Consider the following 22,997-nt stretch of genomic DNA (forward strand, 5'->3'; position numbering starts at 1 on the left):
TGTTCACTGAGCTTGATTTCGCTCCTGCATTTGTTACGGATAGACCAAATCCCGAAAATACTACAGAACGAGCTGTTGTTCCTGTACCAAATACTACCCTACCTGTAGAGCCTGTATTTGTAACGGATGTGCCAAACCAAGAAAATGCAGCAGAGGTAGCAATAGTTCCTGTATCAGTTACAAATCCACCTGAAGACGAAACTCCGCCATTATCACCTTCTCTATTAAATTACAAACAACCCGCAGATATGGTCGCTCAACCAGGAGCTATCAATAGTTCATTAGTCCCTATAATTGAAAATCAGGAAACTGTAACTACACCACCCAGACACCACAGCAGCATTAATATTCAGGAAACTTCTCCGAAACCCAGTACAAGTGCTCAAACAATTTCTTCTATTATTCCCGCTGTATTTTCACCGGAAACAATATGACCATTTCCGAAAGCTGCTCCGAGGAAAAATAATAATAAAGGGCGCAAAATCAGGAAGTCTACTATTTACACTGATACTCCAGAGAAAGAAGAGATAAGAAAAGAGCATGAAATAAGATTGAAACGAACAAGAGCTAAACAAGTGAAGAAGCAATTGGATGGAGGAAGAAAGAAGCAATTGAATAGAGGAAAAAAGAAGCAACTTGATGGAGGAAAAAATAAAAGAAACACCATAAAAGGTAAACAGAAAAATATACAAGACGAGGTATCATCAGAAGATGAGGAGTACTTCTGTCTTGTCTGTATGTCTTCATATTCAAAGAGCAGACCCGGAGAACAGTGGATCCAATGCATCAGTTGTAAACTGTGGGCTCACGAAGAATGCACAGAAAGTGGTCTTAGCTATATTTGTCAGAATTGCGACTCTGATTGATCTTTAAATTTGGCTTATCCTAATTGGACTAATGAAAGCCAAAAATTGTTTTCTTTCAAACTTTTTTTTAAATATTATTGTTTAGTTTGCTATGTTTAAAAAACAAACAGTTGATTTTGGTTTAATTTACGTAAATTTTATATCAATGTTAAGTAATTTGTAGTGACTTAGTTTTTTGATGGTTGATAATATACTTATATTTTAAATAGTGTGCTTTAAAACATTAAAGGCTGATTAAAAATATCGTTTCAAGTATATAAATATTGAAGACTGATTACTAATGTCAAAGGGTTACTTAATTATACTCAGATTTAAAATAAACAATTAATAAAACGTGTTGTAATATTATATTTTGTATTATTCGCATGTGTTTCAACTGACCCCATTCACTGTTTCAACCGCCCCTGGTATGGGGACGGTTGCAACAAATCCGATTTATTTTTTAATTTGATCTACTTTTAAAAATAACACACCTGGGACTAAAAACATATTGCCTATTAGTAGACAGAAACATGCTCTTTTATTTAACATATCTTCTTCATCGCTCGGGTTATAAAAAGCAGAACTATGGACGTTATAAGTGAAACTGTTTCAACCGTACCCAGTCTACCCTATTCCGTGTCTAGAAGAACGAAGAGATGGCCTTTGGTTTTATTTTTTCAACTTCTAAATATATCTGGCATAAATAGCCAGATCTTGTATAACGCGTCCCACATAAATAACCCACACAAATATAGGAGGAATTTTCTAAAAGCGCTAGCTATTTCTTTGATGAAGCCTTACCTGGCGGAAAGGGCTGAGCTAAAATTTCTGCCTTTGGACATTCAGCTATTTCTTAAGAAATACAAAAATCAGCCAGAAAAAGAGCCTGAAAAAGAACCACCTACAAAGGTAAGGGGAAGGTGCTTTTGCTGTGGCAGACAAAAAAATAGAGTCACTACTATTTCGTGCCAAACATTTAACAAACCAGTTTGCAAACAACATGCAATCATTTCAACTACTTGTCCAGAGTGCCAGAACCAACCAGATGCCGACGAATAGTAAAATGGAAATAAATTCTATTTGAGGAATGACTACATGTTAGGAATTTCTTATACATAACAATCAGTATAGTTGACCAGTTTCAGTTTTTACATTAAACTTTATTTCTGTTTTATTTTATTTTGTAACCTATGCTAGGAATTTCTTATACCTAATAATTAGTTTCAGTTTTTACAACTTTTATACTTTTATTTTTGTTAACACATGTATTAATGTTGAAATAAGTATTTAGTATGTGTTTTTTCAACATTAAAGTTTTATTTTTTAGTATTTTGTGTTTTTTAGAAATGCACGTTACCCATATGTTTTTAAACAACGGATAATAAATTAGTTTTCAGTAATATTTTTTATTGGTGTATAAAATACACCACGCGTGTACTTGTTTATAATTTTAGGGCGCGTGTAGTTAAAGGTTAATGAAAAGAATTTTTCAGGAATCACAAAACCGAGAGGACCAGGAAAAACACGACGAAAGTGATGGAGGAAACGCGGACAAGGCCGAGGACGAGATATCAAATGCAGAATACAATGATGCCGTTACAAGAACACCGATTAAAAAAACATTTACTTCCCCCAAAAAACCACTTAAAAAACGTAAAGTAAATTCAACTTCTGATGTCAATGTACCTATCATTGATGATGCAGTAAACCTATTGAGAAGTATTCAGTCAAACAAGCAAAAGAAAGATGAATATGAATTATTTGGTCAGCAGGTAGCAATTCAACTTAGACATATTACCTCACCAGAAGCAAGGTTTACCGCCCAGCAGCTTATTAATAGAACATTATTTGAAGCAAAAATGGGGATGGGCAGTTTTTCGTATAATTCTCAACCGGTATTTCATCAAACATATCCCAACATGTATCCTTCTGGAAATAATCAGCCCCAGCTTTCCCCCTACCAATCGGCTCAGCCTCCAATGGTAACTTCACCACACCAATCCTCAACCTATCCTGGCTCACACTCAACCTCACCTGCATCCTTCCTATCTGATACCTCTCAACATAATTGCAATACCGAAAATCAGTACGAGTTCTTGTAACAAGTAACCACCGTAACTTTTATATTTTTCTAAACATTATGAAAATAAAATTTAAAAAATGTTAAAATAAATGCTAGTACCTACATTAAAACTTTTGTTGTACTTTTCATACCTTTACGTAATCTCGTATCGCTAATGTCAGGGCATCACAGACTTCCGGTACAATGTCAGCTGATATTGCTTGCTTTGAAATTTTAAAGAGGTGGCCCAATGATACGTAAGAATCTCCTGTTGCCAAAAAACGCAGAGTTATTGCAAGGCGGTCGCTCACTGAAATAGCTGGTCTGAATTTTGTGTCTTGTTTAATGATTACTGGTGCAATTTTCCTTAATATATTTTCAAAATCGGAATTACTCATTCTAAAAAAGTTTTGAAAGCCTACGTCACATCTGTATTCCAAGTTCAAATCATCAACATCATTAAGCAATAAATCCTTCATAAATTCTTCAGTACTATACTTTTTTCTACTTCGGACAAGGCTGGGCCTTACCCAAAACCTCCTTGGACGGCGACGACGGCGATCTTGCTAACTTTCTGCAACTGCAATGATAATTGCAGCAGCCGCCACTGCAGCGTCTTCTGAGTCACTCATTTAAATTTATTGAAAACTTTAATTTAAACTTTAACGTGAATACATAATACACTTTATTACTTTAATTCAAATTCACTTTTTATCTGTTTACACCGGCGTGTACCGCCCGACTAGTCCACATATACAGAGGTATATGGACAAGTCAAATATCGAACGTGTCGATCGACACGTGCCGATCGACTTTGTCGATCGGCATAGTCTGGACGCGGCTTTAGACGTGTTGTTCAGAGCTGATATAGGAGAATTTACCCCCGCTCACAACGTACGCAACACTGCTGGTTACTACAGTTCAAATTACAGTACACCCACACCGACTTTGTCTGGAGGTAGTTACCCTCCAACTCCTACTCCTCCACCTTCCGATGCTTTACTTATTCAATCAGAAATTGATTCAAGGCCTCCACTACAAGAAGGCACGTCCTTACTACACTACCTGACTAACATTACTCCTGAACAAATTGAATAACATGACATGTTGTAATATGCAAGCTACATTGTTTTACATTACAATATATTGATCTTTTGAAGGAAAGTGTTTTCTTACCTTTATGGGCTTCTATCAGTGCATCACATACTTCTGGAATAATCACAGATATTCGTTGTTTGGATATACGAAAGAGGTATTGCAAACTTGTAAATGAGTCTCCAGTAGCTAAGAATCTCAGAGTAACAGCTAATCTTTCCTTGGTGGTAATAACACTTCGCATGTACGTGTCACGTTTCTTCACGGCAGGCTCTATCAATGTAATTAAATGTTCAAAATCTTGCTTGGACATTCGCAAGAAATTTGGCACGTCTTCTTCGAACCTCACGTCTTCTAGGAGTCTGTTCCCATATTCAAACCGATTTCGATAAATTTTTTTGACCCACCAACGGGGTTTACGTCGCTTTTTCTGTTGTGTTTTCCTAATAATCGTCGCCATCACGATAAAAGCAGCGGCAGCAACTTGCGCATTTCTGGAAAAAACAAACATATTGTCCCGACTGTCTTCACTACGAATGCGGGTGGTTCGCTTGCTCGCAGTGAGCATTCGTGGTCACAAACAGCTGCTAGCTGAAGAGCTCACCCTGAGACGAGGCATTCGCAGCGAGCAGCCCCGCACTGTCGATACCGGCCTTAACGATGTTCGTAATGCATCAGGATCGAAGAAACCGATATGCAAACGATGATAGTCGCGACCCCGAAAGAAATAACGATCGCGCCAGGTCAAGTAATAATACGACACCCGAAAAATCCGAGATGTTGGCGACAACCCCTATCGCAGAAGAACACGATAAATTAGCCTTATCCAACCCCTTTTCTAGGAGTTATTGGAAATACGAAGATGTCAGGATAATAACGAGATAAAGTCAAAGATTGTAACCTTTAAGGAAAAATCAAAATGTGTTGATAATAACAAAATAAGTTAAGGCTCAGATTATTCTGCCAATTTATGTAATAGATATAAGAAAATTACGACTTAAGATATGTATACTATAAATTCTCCGATAACTTGTGACCCAGCGACTAGTTATCGCACAAGATGAATGTTTTTTCATCCCTATTTAACATGCAGAGACAAAGTTTTAAGCTCAGTAATAGTGACGACGCGAGTGAATAAATATTTAACCAGAAACTATATCAAAATACGTGAAGCCGTTTGAAGGGTGTGCGAATTTTTTTAAAGAGTGTAATGCGAGATTAAAAGTTAAACGCTCAACGTTGATTAGAAGTAAAACCTCTACGGTTAGTCGAAGTGTGTGAGTAAAACCGGCGAAATTTTATAAAAATGGAATCTTTGTTGGACGCGTTAAGATATGTGGCGAATCCGGAGTGCAAGCGAGAAATACTCCGGGTAGTATTGAAATACCTAGTTCTGGATTCTGATCAAATTCATGTGATCTTGGATAGACAGGATTTGATGATTAGGAGAAGTGAAGTAATTGCTAATATCGTCGTGTGCCACATCGTGTACACGCGAATACTGCTAGAATTAGGGATAGACCGCTGCGATTGCCTGTGGTATCCTGACCCAATGAGACCCATCCAAGCAGTCCGGCCGCAGCGAGACGCCAGTTTCACCCCTTAAGCCGCGGTCAGACTATGCTGTTTAGCAGCCGCTACTAACCAGCCGCTGGTAATATTGCCAGCAAGCAGCCTAGTCTGACCCAGAACCAGCGGCTGGTGAATGCCAGCGGACTAGCCACAATCGGAAGTTGAACATGTTTAACTTTTTAGCGCTGCCTACCATCCACAGGCAGTCACGTGATCTCGCTGGCGCCAGCCAGCCAATGTGAACCCCTAGTAGCTCACAAGCGGCTGGTGAATTAACACGTGTCTAGTTAAAAGAAGTGTTGGTTTTCTATATTTTTCTATTCTACTGTATTTTCTATTCATTTTTTCCAGTGAATATGGTCGACAGTAACAAGTGGTCGGGTAAAGATATAATTACTTTCCTAGATATATTCCAAAATTATCCTTGTCTGTGGGACGCTTCGTGTGCAGACTATATCAACAGAAATGCCAAAGACTCAGCATATAAGGAGTTATTGCAGAAACTTGAAGAACGAGGACTGAAAGTAGATTTGGCCCCACTGAAGAAAAAAATAAAAAGTTTGAGAGATACTTATCGAAATGAAGTGTACAAAATAAAAAAGTCAAAGAAGAGTGGTGCGGGAGCAGATGACGTCTACAAACCTAGACTGGTGTGGTTCTTGGCAGCCCAAATGTTCTGGAGCAGTAGTATTGTTGGTCGTGACTCATCATCGAATCTGGTAAGTTTAAAATTATAGCAACATACCTTAGATTTGTGTTAAAAATATAAAACTTAAAGATTATTCTTCAAAACTAATTTTTTATTACTTGTATAAATTTGTTAACTATTACTAAAGGTTTGTTTAATATTTGACGAAATGTACACAAAACATGTCAAGTATAAGCCTATACAGGAGCAAAATATTAGGGTTTTGAAAATTCATTTGAAAATGTTAAAAGTTGCCCCTCATTTTGGCTAAAACCAATAAAAACCATTGTATGCGTCAAAGTGCCAGTTAACTGGTTAAAGTTTATTTTAGTACAAATTTAATCTTTTTAAAGTAGTCTAAAAACTAATCTAGTACGGTAATCGTGAAATTTTTAAGGTAGAGACAATTACTTTTGGAAAACATTGTTTTTCTGCAAATTAAAGTTTATTTGGGAAAATGATGTACATACAAATACTGTCAATTTTCCTAAAAAACAAACATTTCTTCGTGTATGTATCAGATAGTTCTTGGGCAAATTAGTCGCTTTCAGTACATTCATGTCCGATAGATTTCATTTGCCAAGGAACAGCCAAGGTTGTTGTAAACTCCTGGGTAAACCACTCTCGCACGTCATTTCCTTCTTGTTTGTAGTTGTTGGATGCATACAGTCTTTGTAATGGAGACATAGCAGCGTTCGGAACCGTACGATAATTATCGTACACATACGATAATTTTGTGCCTACGTACGATGTACGATAGCATATTATTATCGTACGCAGATTGTACGATAATTTCTATCATGATGAAAAATTTGAGAATTTATATTATTTCACTCATGCGTTGATAGTCTAAATCGCACTAGCATGATTTTATTTTGTCCAATAAAATCTTGGGAAAATACCGGGAAATACAAGTTCTCTATTCCTATTGGTCCTTACGATCCGCTCTACTAAGTTTCACCACTGTCGATACTGTAACTTTATCCAGCGCCTGCTGTACACGCTTTCTTATTGGTTAGTATAGCATCTACCAATGCGAACAAGAGAATATAAGTTCGATATTTCGATATTTCGATTATGTTCACACTTCATATGTATCGTATATTTTGTATAGAAAAGTTGGCAGTTATTTCGTTATATTATTATGATTATATGTCTGTATTCACTCTGACAAACGGAATTATTCAAATTAAGTGAAGAAAGAAGTAATTTTCTAAAGCAGCAAAATTTTGATTACACACTCGGAGTGATTGTTATCAATGGCAAGTAGGTATATTTATCAAATACATTTTTTCAGTGGCTGTATATTTTCTGTAACTTACTAACCTATTAATTATTTTTTATCTGTGCAATGAAGAATGAGTCCTAAATGCAAAGTAAATAGTACGAGCAGTCAACTGACTGAATCAGACTCGGATATCACACCTCCCAGAAAAATAACCAAGATCAACAAACATCGCCAGCAAAAATTCAGAGACGCCTGGCTTAAAAATGATGATTACAAGGAATGGCTTAGTAAAGTGCCTGACGACCAGTACAAAGCTAAATGCCGTACATGCAATGTAATAATGAATGCAGAGTTGACTGTGATAAAAAATCACATGACATCGAAAACTCATCTTCGAAAGCCTTTAGCATCTCAACAGTCAATTTCTACTTTTATAAAAAAAACTGACGAAATCAGCACGAAAGCCAAAGCAACTCAAGCACTTGAATTAAAGTTATGTGGTTTTCTAGCCGAACATAATATATCCTTCACCACTTTAGATCATTTGACAACACTATTGAAAAGTTCTGTGCCAGACTCTGAAATTGTTAAGAACATGCAGATGAAATCGACGAAAGGAACTGCGATAATAAAAAATGTCATTGCTGAGGCCGAAAAAGAACATCTGCAAAAAAAATTGCAGATCAATCGGTTCAGTGTTTTAATTGACGAATCAACTGATATTGGGGGCATACAAACGATGTGCATCATTGTGAGGTAAAAAATAATAATCATATTTCACTGCTTTTACGGATAATAATTATCTATTATGTGTTTTTATATTTTAAATTTTGTAAAACAGGTTTTTTGACGCTGAAGAGGGTCGAGTGGTCAGCAAGTTTTGGGATCTCTGTCAAATTTTCGAGCAAGATTCGGAGGTGGAGAGTGCTACGGCAGAATATTTGTTCGGACTAGTAATGAAGTCCTTTGAAGATTACGAGATTCCATTAGAGAACATCATTGGATTCGCGTCGGATGGAGCCAGTACAATGATGGGAAAAGATAACTCGGTAGCTTCAAGATTTCTCGAAAAATGCCCTGGCATTTACATTTTCAAGTGTATATGCCACTCATTGCATCTTTGTGCCAGCAATGCATGTAAAAAATTACCAAGAAGTTGTGAAGATCTGGCTCGTAATGTCTATGGTGAATTTAAAAACAGCGCTAAACGACAGCACTTGTTCAAAAAGTTCCAAACATTTTTAGACATTGATGTTCACAAAATTCTCCGCCCAGCACAAACGCGTTGGTTATCTTTAAAAGCGGTCGTTTCGAGGATAATTGAACAGTGGCCTGCACTCGAATTATACTTTAGAGACCAAATGCTAACTATTCGATTAAAATCTGTTGAACAGATTGTCCAGGCTCTCAACAATCCGATCATCAAACTATTTTATCTTTTTCTGGACTTTATACTACCTAAATTTACTAAACTAAATGAACTCTTTCAGTCATCGTCGGTAGTTGTTACAAGCCTCCATGATAAAATGTGTAAAAGCTATCAAGAAATTTTAGAAACGTACATGTCCAGAGATTATATTTATCGAACCGATTTAAGTGAACTAGACCCATGCAATGAGTCGCATCGTTTACGTCCGGAAAATATGTACTTCGGAGTTGAAGTCAGAAAAATGCTAGATCAGGTCGAAATTCGCAATAATGAAAAATTAAAATCAGATTTCGCTACGACTTGTACCGATTTTCTAATTGAAGGTTGTAAAGAAATTAAAAAGCGCTTTGATTTTTCAGATCCTGTTTTAAAATTAGTCTCGTATCTGAATCCGTCAAAAGCAATGTTGAGAAAGACCAGAGATATTGTCCCCAGTTTGCTGCCCTTGATGAAGGCTTTGCCTCGTATTGCATCAAGTGATCAACATCAAATAATCGATGACGAGTGGCGTCAATTACCGTCTTTCGAGCTCCCGGCAGGTATTGATGTAAATGATCCGGTCGATATTTTTTGGGCAAAGCTGTTGGAATGTGAAGAAGGAGATCAAGGAATGACTTTTAAAAACCTTTCAAAATTTGTGCTCGAAACAATTTCACTTCCACACTCGAATGCTGACAGTGAACGCATATTCAGCAAAATTAACTTGATTAAAACTAAGGCTCGCAATAAAATGACAATTTCGACGGTAAACGGCGTGCTATTAGCTAAACAACGAGTTAGAGGTAAAGAAAACGATTGCACAACGTATGATCCATCACAGAGTGAATACAGTCGGATGAACAAAGCGTTACTATACAAAAAAAAAATTACTACAGAAAGCACTGCTAAAACGGTTCAAGATTTATATAGTGACGCGGATGTAGAGGAATTTAATAATATTTTAATGCCAAACGATTTCTAAGTGATAAAACAAATAATTAATCTTTATGAATACCTTAATTATATTAAATTATTTCTTAAAAACTATATTAAAATATAAAAATTATATTTTCTGTTTTTATGAATATAAGTGTATATTGATATATAAAAGAAATTCTTTCATTTTTTATTTCACTACCCATTCATATCCATTTCTTCTTTATAAATACAAAATTTTGGCGTGTTTCATACCCAACTTGCATGGGAACAGTGAAATTTTGTCTGAGTGAATTTTAAGCTTGGCGCGTTTATTGAACTTAAAGTGGAAAGGGAATCAGTTCAGGTCTGTACCACGTGTAAAACATTTGGGTTTCAGTGTTCTGTTGATTTGACAGCGGTGGTTTAAAAAAGATAAACTATCGAGTACTTGCATGCATATCAATATTACAATTTATATGATTTATTTATCTATAAGAGACAGTATCCTAAAAAATACGATAATTTCGATCCATGTACGATAATTTTACGCCCCTGAGTACGATAGTCAGTCCACTTCAAGTTGCTAACGCTGAGACATAGTGTTAGGGTCTTGGCGCCATTCACCTGGGTTTATAACTCCTGTCATCAAGTCCTCTTCATCAACTGATCCCGGGGTCATATACGTCTGTGATGATGTCATTCTTAACCAGTTGTGCAGACCACAACTTACTTTTACAAGAATTTCCACTGTACCCACGTCCAACGGAATAGGTCTGCTGAATATGCGGAAACGGCTGGCCAAGATACCAAAGGCGTTTTCAGCAACACGCCTAGCTCGAGATAGTCTGTAATTGAAAATTTGCTCTTCCACAGAGAGACCTCTATGTGAATATGGTTTCAACATGTAAGACGTGAGACAAAATGCATCATCGGCAACGCAAAGTCCTCCTATAGGCCAGTTTAAAAGGTTTCTCTCAAGAGCAATTTTCAAAGTGGAATTGTTGTAAATGGTACTATCATTAGATCGGCCATCACATCCAACGTCAATATATCTGAAGCAGTATTCTGCATCCACCATGGCAAATAAAACAATACTATATGTCCCCTTGTAGTTATAAAATAGAGAAGTGCTGTTTGGAGGTCGTTGAATTCTGATATGTTTTCCGTCCAGTGCCCCACAGCAATCAGGAAAGTTCCACTTACATTCAAACGACTTTTGAATTTGTTTCCATTCAGCTATTCTATCAGGTACCTGAAATAGAACGTACAAAAGTAACAATTGTAATTTTCTTAAATGTACAGGGGGTTCCGTAAAAGTACCAAAACTTTCGTAGTTTGGTTGTCTGGGTCAAAATAAGCAAAAACGTTGATATGGACAAAAGTTCTATCTCGCTTCTCGCGTCTGTCGGCCTGTAAAGATTTTGAACAATCGTTACAGACTTTCGTATTTTTTTGTACAAAATCTGGAGAGACCGAAAGACGGGAAAACACGCGAGATCAAAGTTTTGTCAATATGAACTTTTTTGCTTATTTTGACCCAACGAAACACATTACGAATTTTGTGTACGAGGTTCTTACTTACGGAACACTCTGTAAAAAATTTATATTAATTTATATTAATATAAAAAAATTATATTATATATTATATATTATATTATATTATATATTATATATTATATTAATATATAAAATTAATTTATAATAATTTTACCGTCTGGAAGTGTATGTTTAATTGTTATAAGTTAAATTGTTATTTTCTTATCCTACTTTTTTTAAATTTTTTTATTTTTTAGGACCACATTACGGAGATGGCAATGCAAAATGAGGACTACGACTATCCATCTGAGGACACCGAAGCAATCACCTCTGTCAAGATTAACACTCCAAGCCCTTCAAAAAGAAATAAGTATTCAACGCCTTCTGCATCAGGTAATAAAGCAGCAAAAAGATCTCCTGAAAAAATGCTACCCCCATCTCGTCACTTGAATCATATTAAAACAACTTCTGGTAGTAAGAAACCTCAAACACGTTTTGAAAAGTCAGTGGATAAGTTGCATGATATAGGTAAATTAGTTGCTGAAAACGAAGATCAATTCGACAAATATGGCAAGTATATTGCTAGCCAATTAAGGGAGATGCCATTAAGAAATTTCATCGCCCTACAAAGCAAGATTAACACCCTTATCACAACAGAACGCTTGCTCTGTTTGGATAATGAGCAAGGACAGTGTTCGATGCAGCAGCGCTTGCAGTCACCATACAGCAGCGGTAGCTCTTGTTCGACCCCACATCCCCTGATGTCACCGTACAGCGGTAGCTCTTTTTCTCAGATGTCACCATTCAGTCACAACAGCTCTGGCCAAACACCAGGTATATCCAACCAAGACGACATTGGAGGTTTGGACATTGTATCCCAAGCCATGGTTGGAATCTGTGATGCTGGGACCCACCTTGCCGATTTTAATAACTGACTTTCCAGAAACTAAAATATTTCCAGTTTGTTTTACATAACAAAATTAATTGTTATACACAAAGTGAAGAAGATTAATAAACTACATTATTGTTAAAAGTAAAATGTGCTTATAAATTCTTGTCCTAGGCCTCCTAACTCTCCTGTAAGAAAATATCCCTTGCTCGTTTTTTCAGAAAAGGTCAATTATTTTCTATTTGATAAGCTAACTACATATACAAATAGGAGTAAATAATGTACCTACTACTGTACCTTGATAAACTGCTGTAAAACCTCGTAAATGCTGCTCAACACTTCTGGAACGAACACTGAAATTGAGTTATGAGGAACTCTAAACAGGTAGGCCAAAGACTTGTAACTGTCTCCAGTTGCTAGATAACGTAAAGTTATTTCTAGTTTTGTTTTACTTGGAATAGCCTGACGGAATTTGGTGTCTTTTTTCTGGATAAGCGGAGTGACTAACTCTAATAGCTCTTTAAATTTTGGAACTGACATTCTTAAAATGTTTGCATAAGATGACGGATCTTCCAATTCTAGTTCCTTAAAAAGTCTTGCTGATGCCCCCAGATCGTTTCTTCTTAATATCCAGGATCTAACCCACCATCGCCTTTTCTTTCGTTTCAACATCTGTTCACACAACTCTTTTATTCCAATATTTAACACACGTCTCAGAACTTCACGACTCACACCAATAGATGACATGATGCACACAACACACCACACACGATGTTTTCAAGTCACCAACATCAACTGTACTAGCGGCTAGTTACCTTAAATGTGAACCCCTCAGATCCGCTGGCTGATGGCGATATTTACCAGCGGCTGGTTAGTAGCGGCTGCTAAACAGCATAGTCTGACCGCGGCTTTACGGTCGACCACAGAGCGAGTGGACGCAGGCCAGTGTACGAGGAAACAGATCTCCGCCGGGATGGGACAGAATGGATAGGAGTGTTTAAGGACCCCTACCAGCCTGGACTGACCTACCACCGCCAATGACGAGACTCGAGGACCCACCCGAAGGACCTGAGGACTCTACCACTACGTACCAGAATCTCAGGAACAACACACCCACAGCATCCCCTACCGTATCGCCACGAGGTGTTCTGAGATGCACCGGGTGTCCGAGGCCACCTCCGCCGTCCGAAGAAGAAGAAGCAGTCGAGCCAGAGGAAAGAGAAATGAAACAAGAAGAACTGCCACACGCGGCTATCCGCCACGTGCTAAATGGACCTCGACACAAAATGCTAGTAATGAAGAAGCTTCCTCAGAGTAGCGACAGTGACGACTAAAAGAAGGTAAAGACACAAAGTAGTTAAGGTAATCAAGTTAAAGGCAATATTATAGAGAGTAAGCTTCAATATAGTTTTTTTTTGTAATTGATAAATGAATCAAAGAGTATTTAACCCGTATAACTAAGGATAGTTAGGAAATATGAGTTAGGAATTTTCGAATATGCCAGAAGTAAAGAGGTAGAATTAATGACATTGAATAAAAACGAAATGACACAAGATGAATTAAAAATAAAATATTATACGTTTATAAGTCGCGATGGAAACATATTGAATGATAACCATCTCTTGAGTAGGTGAGGAGGATTATAATGCGCCGAGAACAATTGAATCATCGAAAGTTGCGCGCGCTGCAGTTAATTAACAAAAGAGCCGAGATTTCCATATTATCAATTTAAACTAATTAAAATAAATAACATGCCGACGAATGTCACCGAAATAGGATTATAAATTACGTGAGCTGTCAAGCGGTATCGGCCCGACAAAATGTAATGAGCTATAAATTACTGAAAACATATATCACCACGAGATTATTGATCGATTGACATTTACGATCTCAGGTGGTCAACTGTTTGCGCGATAAGCCGGATATAAAAAAATCTCCGTCTAGCAAAAATAATCATTCAAGTTCTGAAAGTCAAAACGAAACCATGTGCATCAGTAATTCGCGAAATAGTCAAGTTCTTCGATATTAGTGAAACCCGAGTAGTACGTAACAATGTGAAACACAGTGCCAGTTGTGACAATTTGAATGTCCAAATTAGCACGCTAAAAATATTATCTCCAGTGAATTTAATTAACGTTGGCTGTCCGAAAGTTGGTGGCCTAGTATTAAACAGAAGATTATTGTATTCGAGAGAGAAAGTTTTCAATATGATCTTGCAAATATTCTTATGTGAGTATAAATAAGAAAAAGCCGAAATAGTGGACGCTGATTAATCAATGTGCGAATTCTACGAATAAACTCATATTACGTTAATCTCCGAAATAAAGGTATCACTTGATCTGCTGAAATGTTTGATTACTGCAAATTATAATCTTGTGTCATTTACGAACTGATTACCTATAGGGGAAGGTGGTACAAAATGATCCCTCGAGGTAAAATGATCCCTGACTCCTTTACCGACTTAATAGCGCCATCTAGGATATTTTTTGTGAATTTCTGGTTCCTATGGCCTAGCTGTACAATCTGTGTCAGTGTCATGGCGTTGTTCGTTGTAGAAAAGTTTTTATCACAAAAAATTCAAAATTCCTGTGTTCAATCTAAGGTAAGCTGTTATTTGACATTATGTAGCTTTAGTCTATGTACATATAACGTGACAGGTATGTTTGTCTCGGGTTTTGCTGTCAATTAGCTATCGATTTAACCGCCTTTCATGTCAGTATTTAAAAATCATGGGTTATGTTTTGATATTTTTCTTTAATGGGGCATTTGGGACAAAATGATCCCTACATTGGGTGGACAAAATGATCCCAGGATCATTTTACCCTGTGCCAATTGTGTTCAGTGAATTTTCAATAAATGGGTGTATACATGTTTTAAATAGGGGAACCAATCATAACGGATATCTTTCTGGGCCGATTTTGGTTTTGTAAATGTTTGTTGTAGTTCAAGGAAGGTTTGAATGGTGAGAATAAAAAGTAGGTATGTAGGTAGTAAGTAGTGTAATGTAGATTTATATGTTGCAGTGGAGGTTAGGGTAGTGTAGTGTAAAGCAGTATAATGGTAGTGTGTAGGGTAGGTTAGTGTAGGGAGGGGTAGTGAAAGGTAGAGTAATGTAGGGTAGGATAGGGTAGCGCGTACGGTAGTGTAGAATAGATCAGTGTAGGGCAGTGTAGTAGTTTATATTCTGAAGTGGTACGAAGTTCCCCAGGGGGCAGCTAGTATATGAATGTAAACCATGCATTTAATAATCTGATAAGTATTTAAGACCCCTTATTTTCTTGCTAAAAAAAGCCGGACTAATTCAAAATTATTTGCTTTTAGAAATCATGCCACGAAATTATATTCGAAAAACCGTACGCCAAAACTGGAATGAAAACGCCATGTTTAACGCCATAAATGCCGTAAAAGAGGGCATGCCATATAAAACCGCCTCCAAACAATTCTCAGTTCCACTTATGGCACTTAAAAGAAGAGTTAAAGGAAAAAACGTTCATGCTGTGGGTGCTTCTAAAGTTTTAGGGAGCTTAAAAAGAGTATTTACAGATGAACAAGAGTTGGAACTTGTACAACATATTCAAGATAATGAAGAGACTATGTATGGATTTACAGTTGATGATGTCCTTAAGTTTGCTTTTGAGTTAGCTGAAAGAAATAACATAAAACACTATCACAGTTCCACTATCAAGAAAAAAAAAGGTCACCCGTAGTATATCTGTCCCTCACCAGGAACATTTTTTTCTGCAGGTCTAAATGAATGGAGTTTGCTCTTTTAGTGCTAAATGCATATTGTCCTGTGTAAGGGACTACCTTTGTTTAGCGATTAAAAGCTGCCGCACGCCTATGGAGATTGTTGGAATAATTGCCGGTCGATATAAATCAGCTGATTCAGGCGGAGCACGTGTCGTGAAGTTGCTTTTGTATAACAAATCTATGTTTTACCGTTGTTTGACTAAAGAAAACGCTGTTATTTGTGGAATTTAGTAAGTATAAGATTTAGTTTTGCTATAACCACCAAAATTTCTGTATTTATACATAGTTTGGAGGTGGAACAGGAGAGGTTATGTTTGATGTCATTTAGTAGGGACAAATGAACTTCACCCCAAAATAATCTATGTATTAGTGCACATGCTTTTTTTGAAGTTTTTAGGTTTTTTATGATTTGAGTCTTCCGATATTTTTACACGTTGCTATACTACGCAAGTTTTTAGTGATGATATGTATTTCAGGAAATGTCGAAGTACAAAAAACCTCTTACTGCAGAGGAACTCATGTATTACCTGGAAAATGATGAAGAATCGGATGTTGCATTGTTGTCTGACGAAGAGGACTTCGAAGAACAAAACAGTGTCCATGATGATGACATTTTTGAAGCTGTAAATGCGGAAGATGATATACAAAATATAGTTGATGATATAGAAGATACGGAGCTGGACGAAACGCATGTGGAAGGACCAAATGAAAACGGAACAGAACCAGGAGAAATAGGTGACACTCTAAAACAAGAAATAGAAAAATTTCAAAGAGAATATGGCTTAACGGAAAAATCTAAGATTAAATGGATGAATAATGTACTGTATGAAACAAGAAATATTAATTGGTATAAACCCCCTTCGCTGGACCCCGTTATTGAAATGCCACCACCAATATCTTTTTTCATGAAATATATTCCTGAAGAAATAATGCAACAGATGGTCGACATGACTAATTTATATGCAACTCAAAAGAATATGCCTCGATTTTGTCCAACAAAATTGGAAGAGATTAAAAAGTTTATTGGCGTACATATTGCAATTGGAAATTTGCAGTTTCTCAGAGTACGTATGTATTGGAGTCCTAAGTATGGAATTCCACTAATAATAGATTCCATTAGCCTTCATAGATTTTTTAAACTCCGCCAAGCAGTTCATTTAGTAGATATAACTAGTCGCCCGGAAAATAATACAGACAGATTATGGAAAGTCCGGGACATATATGACAGTATTGAAAGGAGATGTCAAGAGCTTCCATTGGAAACCATCTTATGTGTTGATGAGCAAATAGTACCTTTTAAAGGCCAACTTAATATCAAGCAATACGTAAAGAATAAACCAAAAAAGTGGGGTATTAAAATATATGTTATGGCAGGACAAAGTGGTACTATTTATGACTTTTTGATCTACCAGGGTAGCACTACTGAAATAAAACCGGTCTATAAACATTATGGAAGCGCCGCAGGAGTTGTCATGCAGTTAACAGAAAGAATAAATGATAAGAATGACGGTCTGTACTTTGATAATTACTTCAGCAGCTACAATCTTTTTGAGTTCCTGCAAGCAAAATCAATTTTCGCTGTGGGTACGGTAAGAATAAACCGTTTTTCAAACCCTAAGCTACCCAGTGACAAAGAATTAAAATCGAGAGGGCGAGGCAATTTTTCTATTACACTTAGCAAGGACGGTATTATACTAACCAAATGGTATGATAACAAATCAGTTATCACAGCTTCTAATTTTATTGGGGTTGGAAACGAAAGCAATTGTACTAGATGGGACCAAAAAACAAAAAGGTACATTCAAATTCCAAGACCAGAGGCAATAAAATTATACAATGAAAACATGGGAGGGGTGGATAAAGTTGATTTTTTGCTAAGTATCCAGAAAATGGACTGTCAGAATGATGTGTCATGCAATTGACTTATCATTAGTCAATTCATGGCTGGAGTATAAGCAAAAAGCGGCTGCATTAGGAATTCAAAAGAGAAAGATAATGGATCTCCTGGCATTTCGAGAAAGCGTTGCAGAGCATCTGATACTGTTCAAGAATCCTCCTAAGAGGGGACGGCCAAGTAGTGACATAGATTCGCCAGTTCAGGTAAAAAAAAAGTTTGAGGCAAGGCCATTTGAAGAAATGAGGTATGATGGCTATAATCATTTTCCAAATGTGGATGAAAGGAAAGAAAATTCCAGATGCAAATTAGAGGGATGCAAAAATAAGACCCATGTGCTTTGTATTAAGTGTAAAGTTCATTTGTGTTTGATGAAGGGAAGAAATTGTTTCACGAAATTTCATTCAAAATAGTGTTTTTTAATGTTCTTATTTGAATAAATATTTCCATCAGGAATTTTGGTTAACATTATATCACTACTCCAAGACATAATGTTCCTGCTGAAGGACATTTCAAAAAACTAGGAAACATTATGAAAATATCATGTTTACGACTTTTATTCTTTAAAGCATGACAATCAACGTAATTAAATTGAATAAAATATTTTTTCCACAAAAAATGACAGATGTGTACTTCAGAGGTACTTATGACAGTGTCCCTCTGGAGGGACAAATACACTGAAAGGGTTAAATCCCAGTTATCCATAAACTCGCTTGTTCAGGAACTACCGCTTGATTCTGAACAAGTGAATCAAGCTTTTTTTTACACACTCATGACGTTTCGAATTACCCAAACATCATCTCCAGTATAATCCCGAACTGTAGAGAGGGTATTTAGATTGTTCAGAAAGTGTGGGAACCGTCTCCTCTGAGTCACCAATTGAAACCAGGCCAACCAGGTGATATATAATATACCCATGATACGGTATCTATAACGCAGATGAGTCAGAATTGCTGTGAGGCGTGTGAGAGTCCGCTTACAAATTTCACAAGGGTCTCAACTTGCGTAATATGCAATAGTGTCAAATCTGTGACACATTAACCGTGGGCCTTCAGGCCAATAAAACAACAACCCTTTTCAGGGCTACATAATTCATACAAACAGTAGTAGCATATGAAACAAAAATCATCATATTCGACATTAAACGACTTCAGCTGCATGAACGAAGATGCTTTTGGAGTGGACCTTTTGCAATATCAATACAAGCAATACAACAATACAACACAAATCATGTATTTTGCGATTTGAAGACACATTCACAAAACGGTAATTCAGTACGACCCACATATTCCATTTGATAAGATCCAAAGTTTTATTTCATAACAAATAATACATTTTAGCAACACATCACTTTGCATCTATTTTCCTGGAAAAAAATCATGTATCATGCGATTTGAAGACACATTCATCAAATTGTATTTCATAATATCCCACATATTCCATTCTATAAGTTAAAAGGTTATTTCTCACAACAAATAAAAAATATGAGCAATACAGCACTCAACATCTATTCTCCTGGAAGAAATCATGTATCTTGCAATTTGAAGGCACATTCAAGAAATTATATTTCAGTATTGACCCACATAATAAATTTTATAAGATCGAGGGTTATATTTCATAACAAATACAAAAATATTGGCAATACAACACTTCACATCGTGTATCTTGCGATTTGAAGACACATTCAACAAATGTATTTCTGTATGACCCACATATTCCATATTATAAGATCGAGGGTTATATTTCATAACAAATAATAAATATTAGCATTAACAATATAAAATATTAGCAATACAATACTTCACATCTGTTTATCTGAAAAAAAAACATGTATCTTGTGATTTCAAGAGAAGAAAAACGATTGAGAAGCAGCATACTACAAAGTATATACTGATATAATTTTTGCAATATTCAGCTCATAGTTATTATTGAAAATCAAATAAAGTAGTTGTGGAAATATACTCAATATGTCAGTGAAGTGAATTTATTATCGTCAATAACAATCAAAAGTGCAAATGATAGCTAATGCAGTGATGGGGCAGTAGCTTCAATCATGGATGGACACTCGATCATGTTAGCGAATCCATGGCCATCATCAACAATGGTTAAACATCGATTGCCCGTAGAATTATCTGTGATTACGAAGCTATTGGAGAAAGGTTAGCTACAACGCAAGCAGCTGACCCTAACCTACATTCTCTATATAGGTCATTTCAGACGAAGAACAACAAGAAACAGAATTGGAGAATTCAACCAAAAGACGTGGCGAAGTAAAAAATCCATTCGAAAAAATTGAAGTTTTCCAGTCGAAGATTTGTGAAACACCTACCTGACTTGGTTCTTCGAAGTTCAAACCATTATTTGAATTCAAAAAGCGAGTAACCGACTTAGAATTTCTTTTGGAGACGCATAAAACCAAGAAAGAGGCGACAGATTATAAAATTATCTTGCCGAGTTGGAAAAGCGAAAGGCTGTTATACAGGTTCGCATTGATACAATTAGAAAGACAATGTCAAATATCGATAATGAAAATATTCGGGAATGTCAATTTGAACAAAAAAGGCTTTTACAGCCGATTGCACCAACTTTTTCTTATGGCACCATTAACAAAGGGACTCTTAACTTTTATTGGTCTCTTAACTTCAAATGAGTTGCACCATACATTTACAAACCAGATTTTACTAAAGGACCATTAATTAACAGTACAATGTGGCAACGTGGAGCATATGTAGGGATTTTCTGTGAGTTTGGTTATTTCTGGAGAAAATCGACAGTTGATTACTTCATCATAAACATAAACTCCAAAAGTATTTTTTATATTGTGATTTAAAGTTTGTTCTTTGTTGTGTGATGGCGGACAAAGGAAAGAAAAAGCGGATTCGAGCAGTAAATTTTACACCTAGGGAACAAAATTTACTTTTTTCTATTTGCCTAAATTATAAAAATGTAATAGAAAATAAAGAAACTAACGCAGTAGTCAATTCAGAAAAAAATGAAACATGCACAAAAATTTGCCAAGAATTTAATTCTACAAGTGGTGACTTCAATAACCGTTCGGTTGATCAACTGAAAAGATGTTATGAAAATAGACGACAGAATGTAAGAAAAAGAAGGGCAGAAGTCAGACAGGAATGTTTGAAAACTGGTGGTGGTCCACCTCCACCCGATATAGAAGAAAAGTTGGTGCTTGCCACAATGGATCCACTCACAGTGGATGGGTATTTGAATCCGTTTGACTCTGACAGTGTAACAAGTGTTGGATCACCAAGGAAGCAAAATCAAATAGAATATGTTTTTGAAAATCTGGTAAGGAAATACAGTTTTTTGCATTATTCACCTGCACACATTTTAAAGCTCAAGTCCATCCAGTTGGTTATTTTTACATAAAAGCTTGACTTACATATGTTAGAATTAGAAATTTTGTTTTACTTCTGAATAAACTGACGTAAGATTGTACTTTAGTGCTTGATTTCTGTGCTAGTACCTAGTAAATACAGTTCATATTACAGTGCTTTCTGTTAATGAAATATAATGTTCTTCGTTTCAAAACATGCTTAGTTCTAATACATTGGATTGGGATTAAAGTAAAATAATTTGTTGATTTACATTTCTATTACTTTTAGGAACAAGAATCTGAAGTTGAAATTCAAGATCAGGAATATGAAAAAATCCAAATAAGAGACTCTCAGAAAGATCAGTCTCAAAAATCGGAGGAGATTGAAACAATAAAGTATAACTGGGAAACTTACAATGTTAATGATTTAAAAAGACCCTTAAATCCAGTATTACTAGAAAAAATGGAAGTGAAGAAGGCTAAACATGAACCTAGAAGAGACATTATTGTTATGGAGAGTAAAGAAGATGAAAAAGATGTGCCTGTAAGATCAAGAATAGATGCTGAACGTGGAAGAGGGATGAACAGGAGAGTGAGTATAAATATTACTTTTTCCAAAGTTATTCTTTTCGAAATCCTTCCACATGGAAATTACATTTAACATACAAGGCTGGCAGTATTAAAAATATATTATTTTTGATTCGTTATATTCTCACACCAATAGTTTTTTTAAATTTTATTTGTTTATAATACCTTTTTAATCGTAGGGACATAGAAGACCAACAGCAACAGTGGTAAGATCCCTTGCATCCTCCAGCTTAGCCCAAAAATATAATGACTTGGCAGATAAGAAAGATATTATAGCAAATCATGTAATACATAAATTAGAAAGGGAGAGATTGCATGCTGAAAAGGAACATGACTTAAAAATGAAAAGTCTGGCACTGGATATTAAAATTAAGGAAAAACAATTAGGAAAAATGTCAATATAGTTTTAAGATTGACACGTTCGTTTTGTTATTGATTTCAATAAAAAAAATGACCAAAATACATCTTTTATTTATAAATATGTGATTTAAAATCACTGAGCATGACTTAAGTGTAACTTTTCTTAGTGAAAACCTTACAAATTTCAATTACTTGTTTGAAACAAGAATGACCAAAAACATTTACATTGACCATGTCTAGTCTAAGAATTTTTAACAAAAATGTTGCTGACAAAGTGAGATAATTACAGATCTCGTCAAATGACCAAAGAAATACTAAAAAAGGAGTTTTTATCTGAACCTTTATTGAATACTAAAATTTTTTACAAATTGAAATAACGAATTATTTCATTTTGAGTATAATTCACACCCACATTTTCATGGTTATCCATTTGAATTTGTTGAGTATTGATAAGATAGTTTAACTCATCCTCATTGAGATCTTCTGGTACTGGTGGCTCAGGTTCATTCATATCCCTTGCCATGTTATGAAGAACAGAAGTAGCTACTATAATGGCTAAAACTGTCTCAATTTTTAGGCGAAGTCCATATGCAAGAACTGGAAATCGACGTTTCCATAGCCCAAAGGTCCTTTCTATGGCATTCCTTGTTCTAATTAACGCCTCATTGTACAAGTGGTCCCCTTGCGTGGCAGGATTTGCTAATGGTGTAAGCAGGTAACTTTTTAAAGGAGAACCACTATCCCCTGAAATAAAAAAATAAAAAATAGTTGAGCTACAAAACTTTTAGTTGGTACATACGATACATGGTACAAGTGATATCTACCTA

General features: G+C 36.0%; 3 protein-coding genes across 3 annotated transcripts; all 3 read left to right on the forward strand.

Annotated features, from left to right (window-relative positions):
- Positions 1 to 6,244: 6,244 nt before the first annotated feature.
- On the forward strand, positions 6,245 to 12,394 carry LOC141483136 (uncharacterized). The gene is made up of 2 exons (XM_074177549.1): positions 6,245 to 6,296; positions 11,613 to 12,394. The coding sequence occupies exons 1-2, from the start codon at positions 6,249 to 6,251 to the stop codon at positions 12,288 to 12,290; spliced, it is 726 nt and encodes a 241-aa protein (XP_074033650.1). The 5' UTR covers positions 6,245 to 6,248; the 3' UTR covers positions 12,291 to 12,394.
- LOC141483120 (protein FAM200B-like) lies at positions 6,976 to 9,883 on the forward strand. The gene is made up of 3 exons (XM_074177473.1): positions 6,976 to 7,531; positions 7,623 to 8,249; positions 8,335 to 9,883. Exons 2-3 carry the CDS (start codon positions 7,624 to 7,626, stop codon positions 9,881 to 9,883), a joined length of 2,175 nt encoding a protein of 724 aa, XP_074033574.1. The 5' UTR covers positions 6,976 to 7,531; position 7,623.
- An 8,038-nt stretch (positions 12,395 to 20,432) lies between the features above and the next one.
- Positions 20,433 to 22,339, forward strand: LOC141483133 (uncharacterized). The gene is made up of 2 exons (XM_074177532.1): positions 20,433 to 21,194; positions 21,512 to 22,339. Exons 1-2 carry the CDS (start codon positions 20,739 to 20,741, stop codon positions 21,881 to 21,883), a joined length of 828 nt encoding a protein of 275 aa, XP_074033633.1. The 5' UTR covers positions 20,433 to 20,738; the 3' UTR covers positions 21,884 to 22,339.
- Positions 22,340 to 22,997: the final 658 nt, after the last annotated feature.

Source organism: Leptinotarsa decemlineata, unplaced genomic scaffold, assembly GCF_025532065.1.
Source record: "Leptinotarsa decemlineata unplaced genomic scaffold, Ldec_3_MD MMD2_P_RNA_scaffold_14, whole genome shotgun sequence".
NCBI lineage: Eukaryota > Metazoa > Arthropoda > Insecta > Coleoptera > Chrysomelidae > Leptinotarsa > Leptinotarsa decemlineata.